General features: G+C 43.4%; 1 protein-coding gene across 6 annotated transcripts in view; it reads right to left on the minus strand.

The window, feature by feature from the left end:
- Nucleotides 1–14658, minus strand: part of TFB1M (transcription factor B1, mitochondrial) — a 49054-nt gene extending 34396 nt beyond the window's left edge. Inside the window, exons 1-4 of one of the 6 annotated variants that reach the window (XM_073337735.1) lie at nt 14640–14658; nt 12707–12864; nt 8654–8805; nt 2222–2330 (exon numbers count right to left, since the gene is read on the minus strand). In XM_073337735.1, coding sequence (XP_073193836.1) covers nt 2222–2330; nt 8654–8805; nt 12707–12839 — 394 coding nt within the window. In that variant the 5' untranslated portion in view covers nt 12840–12864; nt 14640–14658. The other 5 variants (XM_073337734.1, XM_073337733.1, XM_073337731.1 and 2 more) reach the window with 5 other exon arrangements.
- Between the last annotated feature and the right edge of the window lie 1109 nt (nt 14659–15767).

A 15767-nucleotide genomic window follows, 5' to 3' on the forward strand; every position in this document is an offset into this window, starting at 1 on the left:
TGCCAGTACTTTAAACATGCATGGAATTTCTAAACATTATAGATGACAATTTCCTAATTCAAAAAATATTGCAGCAACATATTATATTATATATTATACCTTGTCCTAACAGATAAAGAGAACTGAGCACAGAACTAAAAGTGAATGGTAGCTTAGGTACAAGTGATCAGGACTTGATCACATTTATAACGTACAAGTGGAATAAAGTCCAGACCAGTAATACACACACACTTGGTGCTTTAACAAGGCCTATTTCACAAAACTGAAAACAATTATGAGCCAAATGAGTGGAGTCCTGGCCAAAAGAGTGATGCTTCCCAGGATCGCATTAACAGGGGAATATGGAGTAGGAGAGGTTATTTTGCTTCTGTATTTGGCACTGGTGTGAGCGCGGCTGGAATACTGTGTCTACTTCTGGTACCCACAATTCAAGAAGGATGTGGATAAATTGGAGAGGGTTCAGTGCAGAGTCAGGAGAATGATTAAAGGATTAGAAAACATGCCTTACAGTGACAGACTTAAGGAGCTCAATCTATGTAGCTTAGCAAAGAGAAGGTTCAAGAGCGCCTTGATTACAATCCAAGTACCTTCAATCTAGCAGAGACAGGTATAACACAAACCAATGGCTGGAAGTTGAAGCTAGACAAATTCAGATGAGAAAATAAAGCATAAATGTAATGGTGAGAGTAATTAACCACTGGAACAATTTACCAAGGGTCTAAGTGGAGTCTCCAGTACTGACAATTTCTAAATCAAGATTGGAGGTTTTTCCTAAAAGATACGCATTAGGAATTATTTTGGGGAATTCTACGGCCTGTCCTATAGAGGAGGTCAGACTAGATGATCACAATAGTCCCTTTCAACCTTAGAATCTATAATCAAATGCATCTTGACAGAGTTTACACAGAAACAGCTTTACCCTTATTCTTCTTTTCATATGCAATAAATAATTCCGGGAACTTTCTAACATCCATCCTGTGTATTTGTATCTAAACTAATCAGACACAATAAATGCATCAGTTCTAGAAAAGTACATTTTAAAAATTCAGCTCCATCCTCATATACACATTTGCGCATACCCACGTTTTATTAAATTCCCAATAACATGGGAAGATGCAATACAGCAGGGGATTTTCCAAAAAGTTAACGGAATACGTTTCCTTTGAATCTCAAATTAGAAAAAAAACTTTTAATGTTCTTCTGGCATCCACCAGATGCTGTGTCTATATTTGACTAAGAAATCAGGTTTTGGAAAAGACGACTAAACTTACCTATAAGTTTATCTAGTACTGTCATATGGTTTTAGGAGAAAAGGTGAAATCCAGCCATAAGAAAACCCCAAGATTTGATAAAAAGCCATGATTAGACCTTATACTTTCCCAGTATGCATGACTGAAGGGTCAGCAATATAATTCACATACCACGAAACTCTCCAAATTTCAAAGAGGATTCTACAAGACCCTTCAGTGGGGTTACAACAGAATTTAATAAATGGTGGTTCATCACACAAAAGCAGGAGGATTGGGGAAAACAACAATACGCGCACTTTGTGTTTTACTTCTGTGCTCTTCAGAAACTGTTTTTTCACAATGACAACATCCTGAGGCTAGTACTTGCAAAGGTATCAACCATTTTAAATTATACAAATTTAGCCTCTTTGCCTTAGGGCTCGTTTACACTTAAAAGGCTGTAATGGCTTAGCTGCACCCACCTAGTTCTTCAGTAAAGACGCTACCTAAGCCAACAGGAGGGCTTCTCCTGTTGGCGTGGATACTCCACGTCCCCAAGAAGAGTAGCTATGTCCAGGGGAGAAGCCCTACCATTGACGCAGTGCTGTTTACAACAGGAGTTAGGTTGGTGTAACTGCCTTGCTCAGGGGTTTGGATTTTCCACTTCCCTAAGCAACAGTTATACCATAACTATAAATCTTAGACAAGGTAGGAAATAGGCGATTCTCATGTTTTGTTTTTTATTTTGGAGGAAAGAAAACCAGCCTCTCTAATCTTACCCTGTATTTGAAGGGTTAACTATTAACATCTAAAACGTAAATCTGGGTGAGACTAGTCAACTGCTATCCACCAAAAGAGATCAAAACCCATGTGAGCAGATGAAGTGAGAGGAAATGGAAATCATGACAAATAACTCCAGGTACCTTGTCAAACAAACTGATTTGCATAGCAACTGTTTGGAGGAAACAAATATACTGAAAACAGATACTAACCATCTTCCCACTTCTTTTGAAGGTGTTTTGGAAAAGCTCTCTCCATCTTGTATGTCAAAATGTCCCCATGAACAATGTGCACTTTTCCCGGAGCTGCTTCAGACAGCATCTATTTGTTAGCAAGCAAGCAGAATTAGTTGATTTAGCTCCAATAAAATCTGGTAAACTTTTAAACATACTGAGCCATACGCATCCTTTGCTTCAATGGAGTTACATTAGGCATGAATCTGGCCCTATATTTTGAACCTCACATACATGTAGTAGTAAAATAGAATAATTATCTTTTAGGTCTGAGCACATTATAAATAAAAGATGAACAAAACGCACATTTCCATGCAAAAGCTACCCACACACACACAAAAATAAACCCAATACAAACAAAAGGTCTGATTCTATACACCTACTATTCACTACTTATGAGAATAAAGGGTTACAGGATTGACAGTTTAGATCTAATGCAAATAATTAAAGATTTAAGAATTTTCAAGCCTGGAATGAACACGGATTATTAAAATATATTGGAGAAAATTCTCAAATGTCAATGTAACTTCTTATTTGTGCTTCAAACATGCAAAACTCTCATATAAGGCTTGATTCTGCAAAATCCTGAGCACTCTGGCCTGATCAAGCAAAACACATTATTAGTCCCACTCAAATCAATGGCACTATTCACACACTTAAAGTTAAGTACATGCTTACGTGTTGTACAGGATCAGGCTAAAGGATTTAACACCTTGCAGGATCAAGTTTATAATGCAAATCTATACAGCCATGAAAGAAGGAGTTTCGTACTGAAACAAACTTGTGGATAATAGTTTGTTTATACAAAAATAAATGTACTTTGAAATTTTCAGTGCTCTGCTCCCTTTCTTTTTATATTAGAGATATCTGTTATTAAGGGCTTCTCTAGAGAAACAGCAAGTGGCGGTGTAAATCTACAGTGCACTAGCATGCCACACAATCTATGTGGACCCTGCTCACTTGCACAAAAAATTCCCCTAGTGCACACTGATATACTCCCATTTCAAAACGGAGATGATCAAAACGCACTAGGGAACTGTAAATGTGCGCTAACAGGGTCCACATGAACAGTTAGTGAGCAGCATGCTACTGCACTGTAGATTTACATCTTAGCTTGGTGTGCACTAACCGTTTATCTAGTCAAGTCCTTAGCAGGTTTTTTTCTTTTGTTTTCTAAGTAATTAGATTTTCCCTCATGAGCCATCTACTGCTGCTTGACCTTGCATTGATTCATAATGCTTCATTTAAGACAGTGTATTTGAAATTATGTCTTCACTGTAGGATCAAACAAGCAGAGAAATAGTCTTTGAGACAGCAAACCATAATAGTAAATCACAAACACTGGTAGTAAGTACACATAGTAAGCAACATGTGAAAGATACACTGATGTGTTTTAATCTGATAGTTGCAATGTTTTTCCGTTTAAATAAAAGTGCCCCTATTGAATATACTATTTATGGAGCAAATCAATTTTTATATTTAGCAAGTATCAGAGGAAGATTTTTATTATTTTTAAAACAGATTAGGAAAAACAGATGAACAACGAAAAAGCAATTTTGGTTTGTGTGTGTGAAAATTCAAACCTATGTTATAAACAGCTAAATGTTTTGACTTTAATCAATGAAAAAAGGGAACTGATTTTTGTGGTAGCTTAGATTTATTGCTTATCAAGTCATTTCAGCAGCATCATTTGCATATTCAATTTCAATCATGCAGCTTCACTCGGGTATTTGGACAGGATGAAAAACGTTTTAAAAGTTCACCTCTATACTGCTTAATGGAAAACCAACTTTCTCAGCTTTCTGAGCCAAAGGAAACTGCTGCTTTCCAGGAATGTTCATAGACATAGCATTCAAGCAGAGATTTAAATTCCATGCAGGGGATACTGAAATGGAGTTTAACTCTTAAAAAAAAAATTTAAAAAAGTCCCCCTTTCTTTTAAATGCAATTATTTTCAACTAGAGAGAGAAAAAAAATCTAACGTGAAACAAGTCCCGAATTTTAATTCAAACCAATTTAAGAGTGGATTTCATCACTGCAGCAGTAGTTTAGCTACCTATAAGTAGCTATTCTGCCTTGATATGTTAATTTTTACTGTGAAGGGTGACATCCAAGGATGCCAGATAACATAATAAGATCAATGGAGTAAGTAAATAGTACCAAACGAAGTAGACAGATGTCCATACTAATAATAGGCAGTGATCATATGCGAAATTGTTTTTTAATAGTGGGTTTCGCTGTCAAGAAGTGTTTTTAGTTTTTTTAAGTGACTATAGTTTGCATAATTTAAAAATTCATTAGCATATTAGAGATGGAAAATAAACAGTTTAAGGTTCTTGTCAGCACTATAAAAGTAAATAGGTATAAGTAACTATCAGGGTTCCTTCCCCACTCTGAACTCTGGGGTACAGATGTGGGTACCCGCATGCAAGACCCCCTAAGCTTATTTTTACCAGCTTAGGTTAAAAACTTTCCCAAGGCATAAATTCTACCTTGTCCTTGAACAGTACGCTGCCACCACCAAGTGATTTAGACAAAGAATCAGAGAAAAGACCACTTGGAATTCCTGTTCCCCCAAAATACACCCCCAAGCCCTTACACCCCCTTTCCTGGGGAGGCTGAGAATAATATCCTAACCAACTGGTTACAAAGTGAACAGAGACCCAAATCTCTGGATCTTTGGACACTGGAAAAAAAAAACAAAAAAAAAACACCCCAATCAGTTCTTAAAAGAAGAATTTTATTTAAAAAAGAAAAGGTAAAAATCCCCTCTGTAAAATCAGGTTGGAAGATAACTTTACAGGGTAACAAAAGATGCACAACACACAGAGGAACCCCCTCTAGCCTTAGTTTCAAAGTTACAACAAAACAGGGATAAACCTTCCTCCAGCAAAGGGAAAATTCACAAGTTGAGAAAACAAAGAAACTAATACTCCTTGCCTGGCTGTACTTACAATTTCTGTAACATGAGAGACTGGTTCAGAATGGTTTGGAGGGCATGGATTGACGTCCGGTCCCTCTTAGTCCCAAGAGCAAACGAACACAGAAACAAAGAACCCAAAACAAAGCCTCTCCTCCTCCCTCCCCCCCAGATTTGGAAGTATCTTTTGTCCCCATTGGTTCCTTTGGTCAGGTGCCAACCAGGTTATTTGAGCTTCTTAACCCCTTAGAGGTAAGGAGGAATTTTAGGCTACCCTTATGGTTATGACAGTAACAAATTAGAAAAAACAAAATGTGTTTTTTCAGATGCAACTTTGTGTCTTAATAGCCAACTATTACCTATTGCCCTTTAACTTTCACTACACTAGTAAATTCCACTGCATTTTATGAAACATGTTGGCATAAAATTGCAACAGAACATTGCTAATTTGAACTAATGACTGGGACACCCATTGTGAATTAATGCAGTTTAGAGCAAATCCTGCATCCATCAAGGGTCCTCTGGCATCCACTAAGGGTCCTCTGGCAGAAGAATTAATGAGGTTCCACAAGCTTCTAGACACAAAGTACCGGGAGGAAGATGGGACCAGAGGCTTTGTCACTGCAGTTCCTCTTGCCCTCCACCTTGCATCTGAGTGGGTATAAAGGGCACTGACAGATACTTCCACCAATAGGCTGAATTCACCACAATGGAAGAGTTCTGCAGTCATTCCATTGCTCAGCCTAAGGGGAAAATCCTACCTCTGCCCTCTTTATAAAAGTTTGCCTAGCCAAGTTATCAGGTTGTATGCCAGCATGAGGCTATGACCCTTTGAGGATGAAATTTAGATAATTTTACAGGAATCCCCTGACCAAATATATGCACAATAATTCACCAAGGACTGGCATATAAGCACGCTACCAAAAGCCAGTAGCCCACTGGCCATCATAATCATTGTGAAATGTATGTACAGATAATATTTAAGAAGTTATGTACCTATACTGGAAATTGTGTTCTTAAAGCCTTAAAGTTAAAGGCAGGTTACCTGGTGACCTGTCTTGGACAGGTTCTGCTCAGGAGGGCACAGGAGACACTTATCTCTACATCTGGTCACTGTGTATTGTGTGCCTCACAATGTAAGTCTATTTGCATACTAAGCCACCAACTAATCAAGACTGCTAAATTGACTAGAGATCACCAGATCTACAGGAAAGGAACACACCGCAGGAGGGTGTCCAGTTTATGACTAGATGAAAGGATTCATCAAGTGTATCAAAAGAATGCAGAGACACACACCTATCCTTCACTGAGGAGAGAAGTTGACAAAATGGACTGTTTCATGAAAAAGGGATCACAGCCTGCCTGGCTGAAAAACGCTGGAGAACAATACTGTAAGACATGAAAGTGACTAGTTAAATAAGTCTAGGCTCTAGAATGCAAGTTATGATTTTATTTTATATGCAGTCATTTATTTCCAATACTTCTACTTGCTATCACTTAAATCTCTACACTTTGTTAAATAAACTTACTTGTTTTCACTATAAACTTTTCTAAATGCTGTTTATTAAGCGGAGGAGCGATCTGAGGTGTAACTCATAAGCTGGGATGTATTTTCCCTTTGAGAGCAGTGGATCTGGGAATACAGCAAATGTTCAGTGGAACAAATGCTGGACTCTGCAGAGGGACATTCAAAGGGCTTGAGGGTTGACGCATGCCCACCGCTACCCTGCGGTGGGGCAGCAGAGCTCAAGTTGGCAGGGGTGGAATGCTTCTATTGCCTATAGCCCAAGGAGTTGACCCCCAGCAGGCAAAGACCAGGCATCCTCACAGTAAGGGTAGGGGGTAGTGAGGTGCCTCACAACCCCACCTCACTAGGATGTGCTACCAAAAAAAAAAAAAAAAAAACCACACACAATGAAATCCAGTCCTTTGTCTTTTAACATATAGGATAAAGTTCTACCTGCATACTCATGTCAGATTAGGTTTGCATGTGCACATTTGATTTGAGGACAGAATTTTGCTCTTAGGCTCTGTATTGTTTTCAATTTTGTACTACAGACCCCTACTTCAATATTATGAAGCAAAAAATCATGGGAAAGCCTGAAAAGAACTTAGTAAAAATGCAGAATGCTTTAAAGGTCACTGCTTTCACACATGGTAAAAGATTCTTCTAAATAACAGTCCCCAATTGTTATTTTAATATCTAGCATTTTCTGCTGTTCAAATCCCAGGCCTTTAATGTACAGCTATTCTAGACTGAGACAGAGAACTTTCAGTGAAAAACAGAGGTTATGACCCACATCAAAGAGGGACTCATTCTGTAATTTATCATAACCTTATTTGGAAAATAAAGCTGAAAACCAAATTTAATACTAATGGATGCAAGATACTATTTGTTTATTCACACCCACTCTTACTCAAGATCTCCAATACACTGAATAGCCTGTCAAAAGCATATGAACTTCTGCTGTGAGGGGCTCGCTACTGAAAAACAGTGACTCACTCAACTAGTCTGTATATATGTCTAAGATACTTTGCTGGAGGATCCTAGAAGTGGTGCTTCTATTTAGAGGAATCTGCTTCTGCAGTAGTTTTTGAAAGCCAAACAAAAATGTACTGGCTAATTCAAGCAATTATCTGATAAGATATGCACAAAGAATTAATTACATCATATACTTTCTTACTTGGTTCAAATAATGGTGATTTATGAGTCAATTATGAGATTCAAATTTATTAACTGGTGGATAATGATTATATTCAATAATCTTAACGGATGCAGTTATAACTGTAACAACAACTGTATCAGGATGATCCTAACTACAACAGTTTTTGCAAAGACAGCATGCATCTGCAACTGTTTCAATTGTATTTTCCACTCCATGCATCTGATGAAATGGGTTTAACCCACAAAATTTTATGCCCAAATAAATTTGTCAGTCTGTAAGGTGCCACAAGGACTCCTCATTGTTTTTGCTGATACAGACTAACATGGCTACCTCTCTGAAACCTGTTTCATCTGAGTGGGGCCGAGCATTATTATCCTTTGTTTGAGCTGAAGAAATGATTTTCACAAAAAGAGATTAGAAGTACAAAAATGTCATTATATCAATCTGGTGAAAAAGATGTGATCAGATAAATGGTGTTTGAGATGGACTATAAACTATTTTAAATCTCAAAACCTTAAAAGGTTTTCTACATAAATTGGTATTAAGCAGTATTATCCCAATGAATGGGTAATGCATCCAATCAAACATAATAAAACAGATTAGTTTAATCTATGTGGCTGAACAGTGTACATTAAACAACTGAACACTAGGAAAGAAGCAGAGAACACTGCAATATTTCTGATACAAGTTGTTTTAGAGCTAGGAGTACTTTTTTCAATTGTTCAGATCAAAATAGGAAATCTAATTTTTGTTCAAGTACTTTAATTTCTTAAATGTTTAAAGATGTATTAATTATACAAAAACAATTTATTTCCTATTTGATACCTGCAGTCCTGGAATAAATCGAGTATCTTTTTCAACTAACAGGAGTTGAGCAACATCCGCATTCAGAATGGATCTTGTAATTCCTCCTGGCCCAGGGCCCACCTCACAGACATGGGCATCTTTCAGCTTGCCAGCCTGTCTAGCTATCTTATCTGTAAGTCACAAAGCACATACAAAGCTTTTATTTTGCACGGCACTGAGCTCACCAAGAGCAATACAGTTTGTGTTTCTACAGTAAACAATGAGTTTAACACAGAAGAGACATAAACAATGACACCTCCTGGTTAAATGAGGGGAGTACTGTTGTTTTATGGAGCCTGCTAAACAGCACAGAATTCAGTTTCATTTCTAGATTACTAGAGAAACTCATATAACCAAACAGAGAGCTTGCACAGTCAGGTGCTTAATGTATTTTGTTAATTACAGAATCTATTAAAAAAAGATAGAAAAATAATTTTCTCCTTACAAATAGGAAATTCAATTCTCTTTCTGGTAGTAAAAGCTTTCGTGAGCTACAGCTTACTTCATCGGATGCAGTTTCCACAGTATGCATCCGATGAAGTGAGCTGTAACTCACGAAAGCTTATGCTCAAATAAACTGGTTAGTCTCTAAGGTGCCACAAGTACTCCTTTTCTTTTTGCGAATACAGACTAACACGGCTGTTACTCTGAAACCTTTCTGGTAGGTAACCCCTGTGGCATCTCTGTAGAGTCTGTCCATTTTAAAGGGAAATTCCATTACACTGAGGCAGTTCCAAAGAAATATAAAATGAACAAGGCTAAAGAGGAGCAGCCTGGGGATTAAGATATCTAGGAAGCAGAGCTATTTGAGATAAGAGATTGGGGGAACCCTGGAACAAGAACCAGGAAAGATTAGGGCAAAATGGAGCAGAGTTGGTTGTGGACAGATAAAGGTTAAAGGAGTGGGGAGCAGAAAAATCTGTACAAAAGGAGGTGCAGAAAACCAGGGTCAGACATTAGAAGAACACAGGGAGTGGTAACAAACAAACAAACAAAAAAAAGAAAAAAAGTGGGGGGGGGGCTGCAAAGTGGAACCACTTCAACAGAAGAGGCTGAGTGAGACCCAGACGTGACTACCCAATAGGTTGATAGGGCACCTGGCAGGTACCAGACCAGGGTTCAAGTCCCCACTCCACATCAAGCAGTATGAGGATTTGAATCTGGTTCTCCCGTATCCTAGATGTGTATTCAGCCTCTATGCTATTGGATATAAGGGGACACAGGCAGCACAACCACCGTCTCTGTTTTAAGCAAGGCCTGATATACCAGATGCATATTACGGGCAAAGCAGACAGGGGATGCCTATCTTGTGAATCCCGCTGAGGCTCAGGTGTGAATTAGACACTAAGCTGCTCGGTGGTATGAGGACCGAGATGGCTGTGTGCATGCTAGGGCTGCCAATCCTCCTGAATTGGCTGGGAGTCTACCAGAATCAGCCTCAATCTCCTGGTGACTACTAAAAACAATCCAGGAGATTTTAACAGGCCAACAGTCCGGTCAGCGGCGCAGTGGGGCTAAGGCAGGCTCCCTACGGCTCCTGAAAGTGACCGGCATGTCCGGATCCTAGGTGCAGGGGTGGCCAGTGGGTCTCGGCACACTGCTCCCAAGCGCCAAGTCCACAGCTCCCATTGGCCGGGAACTGCAGCCAATGGGAGCTGTGGGGGCGAAGCCTACAGGCAGAGGCAGCACAGGGAGCCACCTGGCTGCCCCTGAGCCTAGGAGCTGGACATGCCAGCTGCTTCCAGGAGCTGCCCGAGGTAAGCACCGCCCTTCCAGAGTCTGCACCCTTCACCCCCTCCCACACCCCAACCCCCTGCCTCAGTCCTGAGCCCTTTCTGCACCCAAACTCCTTCCCAGAGCCCACATCCCCTCCCTCACCCTAATCCCCTGTCCTGAGGCCCCTCCTGCACCCCAAATTTCTCATCTCTGGCTCCACCCCAGAGCCCTCACCCCCTCCAGCACCCCAAGCCCCTGTCTCAGCCCAGATCCCCCTCCCACACCCTGAACCCCTCATTTCTGACCCCACCCTGGAGCCCACACCCCCAGCCAGAGCCCTCACCCCATCCAGCACCTCAACCCCCTGACCCAGCCCGGTGAAAGTGAGTAGGCATGGGGAAGAGTGAGCGACGGAGGGAGGGGAATGTAGTGAGCAGGGGAGACAGGGCCTCAGGGAGGGAGCGGGGCAAGGGTGTTCAGGTTCATGTGATTAGAAAGTTGGCAAAGCTAGTGCATGCCCACCAGCAGAAATTTAGATGCCCGGGGACATTACCAGTGGAGTCTTAGGTACCAAGGCAATTTAAGCACCTATAAAGTTAGGTGACAGCTGAGCAAGGGTTTTGAGGATTTAAATTTTGGACTTAGGTGCCCATCTGCCATTTTCAGTGCCTAAGTGCCCTCTTGTGAATCTCACCTTTAAGGCTTGCCCACATATGGAGTTGTTCCTGATTGACTCCACATATTCCTGTTTCTCATAACTACTTTTATTGCACCCTACCGTAATCTGAGTTAACTTTCAAGTGTAGAAAAGCTCTTGGGGGTTTCACACCCACACCGTGCAAATATTGCACAGTAGAACCATCTCTAGGTCAGCAGAGAAGGAGCAACACAGCTTAGAGTCAGCAGCATAGGTGATGTGAACTGTGGCTGAAATGAAGCTGGAGAAATAAATCTGACCAGTATATTAGAATAGGCTCAGAAAAACCAGGACAATCCCAGTAAACTAGGGCACATGGCCTTCCTAGTCAAAGTACATGCTAGGATAATAAACAAACAAATGCAGTACTTCATACCCTGCATAAATATGATCCTCAGAGTATCTCATTTTTGAGGGGAACATAGACGCTATCTAATTGCCTCCCACCATTCCGTAATATTCTCTGGTAACCCTTGAGGGGGAATTAGTTTTTTTTTTTTTTTTAATAGGCACTGGGCACAGATCCATAATTAAGATGAAGTTGAATTTCACATTTAAATAAGAAAATCAATTTTCTGTTATGTATAAATACAGTAACTCCTCATTTAACGTTGTAGTTACGTTCCTGAAAAACGCGATTAAGTGAAACAATGTTAAGCGAATCCACTTTCCCCATAAGAATGAATGTAAATGGGGGGGGTTAGGGAAATTTCCAGGGAAATTTTTTTTGTCATACAGTACTATAGTTGGGAGGTGCCCCCGCCTTACCCCACACAGGCACAGCCCACTGGCACTGGAGACAATGAGGCAGGCAAGGAGGCTGAAGGTGCTGTAGGCTAGGAGAAGCACATTGCGCAGCAGCAGCGGCGGCTTCCCCTACTCTGCAAGCACTAGGGGTGGGGGGCTCAACCCTCGGCCGGTCCATTCCACCCCTTTCCCCAAGCTCCCCCCCCTTAACCGGCCTCTTCTTCCCTCCCCCTCCTCCTTTACTCCGCACACCGTGGTCCTCGCTCTTCCCTCTCCTGCCCGCAGCAATCAGCTGGTCTGTAGTGCTCGGGAGGCAGGCGGAGCCTGCGCACCAAGTCCTCCCTCCTCCCCCCTCCCTCCTGAAAACCACAAGCCAGCTGATTGCCACGGGCAGGAAGCGGTGGAAGGCACTGATCCGCGGGGTCTGCTGGTGGGTGCGAGGCATGGCGAGGGGCGTAGGGGAGCTAATAGGGGGGCTGCCAGCTGTGGACAAAGCAGGCAGCCAAACGACATTATAGCGAAGCATTGCACAACTTTAAATGGAGCATGTTCTGTAATTGAGCAGGGACGTAAGGCCGAAACAACGTTAAACGAGAGAACGTTAAGTGTGGGAGGGTTACACTGTACAGGAACTCCCCCCACTCCCCAATACAGCATTTAATCCTCATACAGAATTAAATCTCTGAGTATTTATAGGTAAATGTATGGCGTTAATTTTTTATTTTTTTTTTAAAATGTACCAGAGTATTGTTGTGAGGAAGACAAGAGTCCCCATGCAAACAAATGTAGATAGAACTTAAATTTTGGGGAAAAATGAATAGGCAGTTTATGATTAAAAATTTTAAAAGATGCAAGATAAAAAAGTGTCCTACCTGTCAATCTCAAATCCAGGAGAAAGTTCTGGGACAGCTGCTTTTGTGCTCGGAGATTAAACAGTTTAATAATCTCTTTAACAGTGGGCAGAGGTGGTAGACGGAAAGCAGCCACCTTTCCTGAAGCAGCCATTGACCAAAACTGTTAACTCTTGCTCCTAAAAAACAGGGAAAGAAGGGACTAGGTGTAATCAAGCATACAGTAGGACAGAATTACATATGTAAGAAACAGAATGGAATGAAGTAAAAGACTCAAAATATTTACTTATTCTCATATCAAATGAGCCTATTGCTTTAGAAGCATATATTAAAAATACACATGATATACAACTTAAGGTCTTAATCAAACACACACATAGGAATGTGCTTAATTTTAAGCACATGAGTAGTTTCATTAACTTTAATCTACTCACACCTTTAAGATTAGGTACTGTGTGCAAGAGGCAGCACTAGAATCATATATATTTGGCTGGTCAGACAACAGATGTAAAATGAACCCCCTATACCTCCAAAAATAGAGTTATTTAACAGTCCAGTATTTTGATGTTTAATTGTAGCCTTTTTTAAACTAAAAAGTAGTGGTTTTACATTGAAAGGGAAAGTCAGTACAAGTGTACAGAAATTGTACACAATTATTTAATTACATCAATTTCCCCAATAAAAAGAAAAACTATTTCCTCTTTTCCTTGAAACATCAAGTTTGGTGATAAAACAAGACAAAGAAGGTGGAAAGCCTAAGTGCCATTTTCCACAACACTGGTCACACTTTGTGATCCTTCTAACTCTGATCCTCTGGATGGTGGAGAAAAAGGCCTACTTGCCACAGATATTACCAAAATGTGCCCCCTTTTCAGACCCATTCCCCTAGTTTAAGGATTACACAGTATTCTTCAGCGAAGTCTTACAGTCTCAGCATGCAATGCTTCAGCGAGATCTGAGTAGCCTTAGAGACAAGACGTTCCAGCATGCAACGGTCCGTTTGGATGCAAATGGCTTTCTAGTTAGAGCAGATAGATCCTGTAGCTCAGCGATTCTCAAACTGTGGGTCAGGACCCCAAAGTAGGTTGCGAGTTCATTTTAATGGGATCACCAGGGCTGGCATTAGACTCGCTGGGGTCCAGGGCAGAAAGCTGAAGCCAGAAGGCTTCATCCCCAGGGGCCTTGGGCTCAGGCTTCAACCCTATGCTCGGAGGCTCAGAGTTTCTGCCCTGCTCCTCAGTGAGTCTAATGTCAGCCTTGCCAAAGCCCGAGCCCCGCGGGACTGAAGTCCAAGCCACTTAACTTTGCGGGAGCCCTTGCGGCATGGGGTCATGCAGTAATTTTGTTATCAGAAAGCTATCCCACTGGAAGCTTCATGAGAGCTGTAGCCTCCACATAGGCCACTGCCCCCGCGGTATAGGGCGGGCCCTGATCTGCACCAGCGTGTGCAGCTTTTAATACTACTGGGCACTTCCAGGAGCTCAACCACTGACAAACCCCCCATCTTCCAACGAGCCCAGCGCTGCCAACTACTTGCTCTCTAGCCTGGGAGCGTCTAAAAGGGGCGAGTGAAACCACCCACAAGGCCCCACGGTTCTCACCCCGCTTGCCTCTGTAGAGGGCCCGGCCCCTGCGCACGCGGAGGCCCAGGCAGCGCGTGCCCGGCTGAACAAGGGGCCGGGCGAGGCGCTTCCCGGGAGGCGCCCCAGGGGGCGGGGCTGCGAGGCGGCGCGTTTTGTATCACAACTCTCCCGCCCCCCACAGGGGCGGGGCTTAGCCGCCAGGCAGCGCCCCGTGAGGCTGGGAGGGAGGTGTGACCGCCCCCTGGCCCCGCCCCCTCCACATCACGGGCCCCGCGGCGACGTAGAGCCACCCCGGCGGAGAGGCTTCGCACATGCGCAAAGGCCCCAAAGGGGAGGGGGGCATGGGCGGAAGCTGCCCACCTGAAACTTACTGGTGGAGGCCGCTGTCGCGTGGAGGCGCGGAGCGCACCCGAGCGGGAGGACGCGCGCGAGAGTCAGGCGACTGGTATATTTTTTTGTAAAGCGCAACTTTATTAGCGCGTTAAGCAATAACAACCGCCACGCGGCGCAGGGACCCGGATACGGAGGAAAGCGAACCGGAAACAGAATTTCGCCGCCCAATCAGGCCTGGGTCTCCCCGTAGCGCATGCGCCCTTGCCGTCCTCCTCAACATTACACTCCGCCTTCCGGTGCCTGGATAGGGTCTCACACGCGTCATCGCCTTGGGAACGGTGGTCTTAGATCGCATGCGCACCGTTGGTCTCAAAACACTCCCGCTCCCCGTCTGTTGCACGTGCGCTTCCTACTCCCAAGCCGATTCCGGGTCGTGGGCTTCACACTGCGCAGGCGCCGTAGCGCGTCCATGTGCGCCGCTTGCTGGGAGCGTGTAGGGCGGTCCTGGGCGCGCCCCCGGGTGGTTCTTGCTCTGCGCGCGGCGGGCTGCGCTGGGTTCAGCCTGGGCTTTCCTTGTGCTTTCCGTGCCCTAGGTTTGCTTTCAGGGCAGTTTGTGCTGCCCCGTGATTAACGTGAAGTCCGCTGTCCCGAGCCCTGCTGCCAAACCTGCCCCCTGCTTCTGCTTGCAGCTGGGGCCCCCTGCCGCCCTGAAGTTGGAGCCACACGCGAGGGGGCTGGTTCCTGGGCAGAGCCTCACTAGGGTCGCCACCTTTCTAATGGCTGGTAACTGGACCCCTGAGGTTCCGTCCCCTGCTCTGCCCCCTTCCCCGTTGTGTCATTTGCTTTGCCTGTTCGTGGCCCCACTCTCTTTCCCCCCCTCCCCCCCCCCGAACGGCATGCCCCTCCCCACCAGGTCAAAAACCAGACATCTGGGCTTGTCAAATGGCACCGGGATACACAAACCGAAACCCAGGTGGTCCAGGTAAAAACCGGATGGGTGGCAACCCTATGCCTCACTAGGCAGCAGTGTCCAGCCATGTAGATCCAATAACATAACTGGGGCGTAAAACTGTAAGAAGTGGCGGGGTGCAAAACACAAGGGGCCAGACCCACAATAAGACAAAGGCATTGCAGTGCTCAGCCTTACAATGCCTCATGTTTAGGTG

The sequence above is a fragment of the Lepidochelys kempii genome, chromosome 3 (genome assembly GCF_965140265.1).
Source record: "Lepidochelys kempii isolate rLepKem1 chromosome 3, rLepKem1.hap2, whole genome shotgun sequence".
Lineage (NCBI taxonomy): Eukaryota > Metazoa > Chordata > Testudines > Cheloniidae > Lepidochelys > Lepidochelys kempii.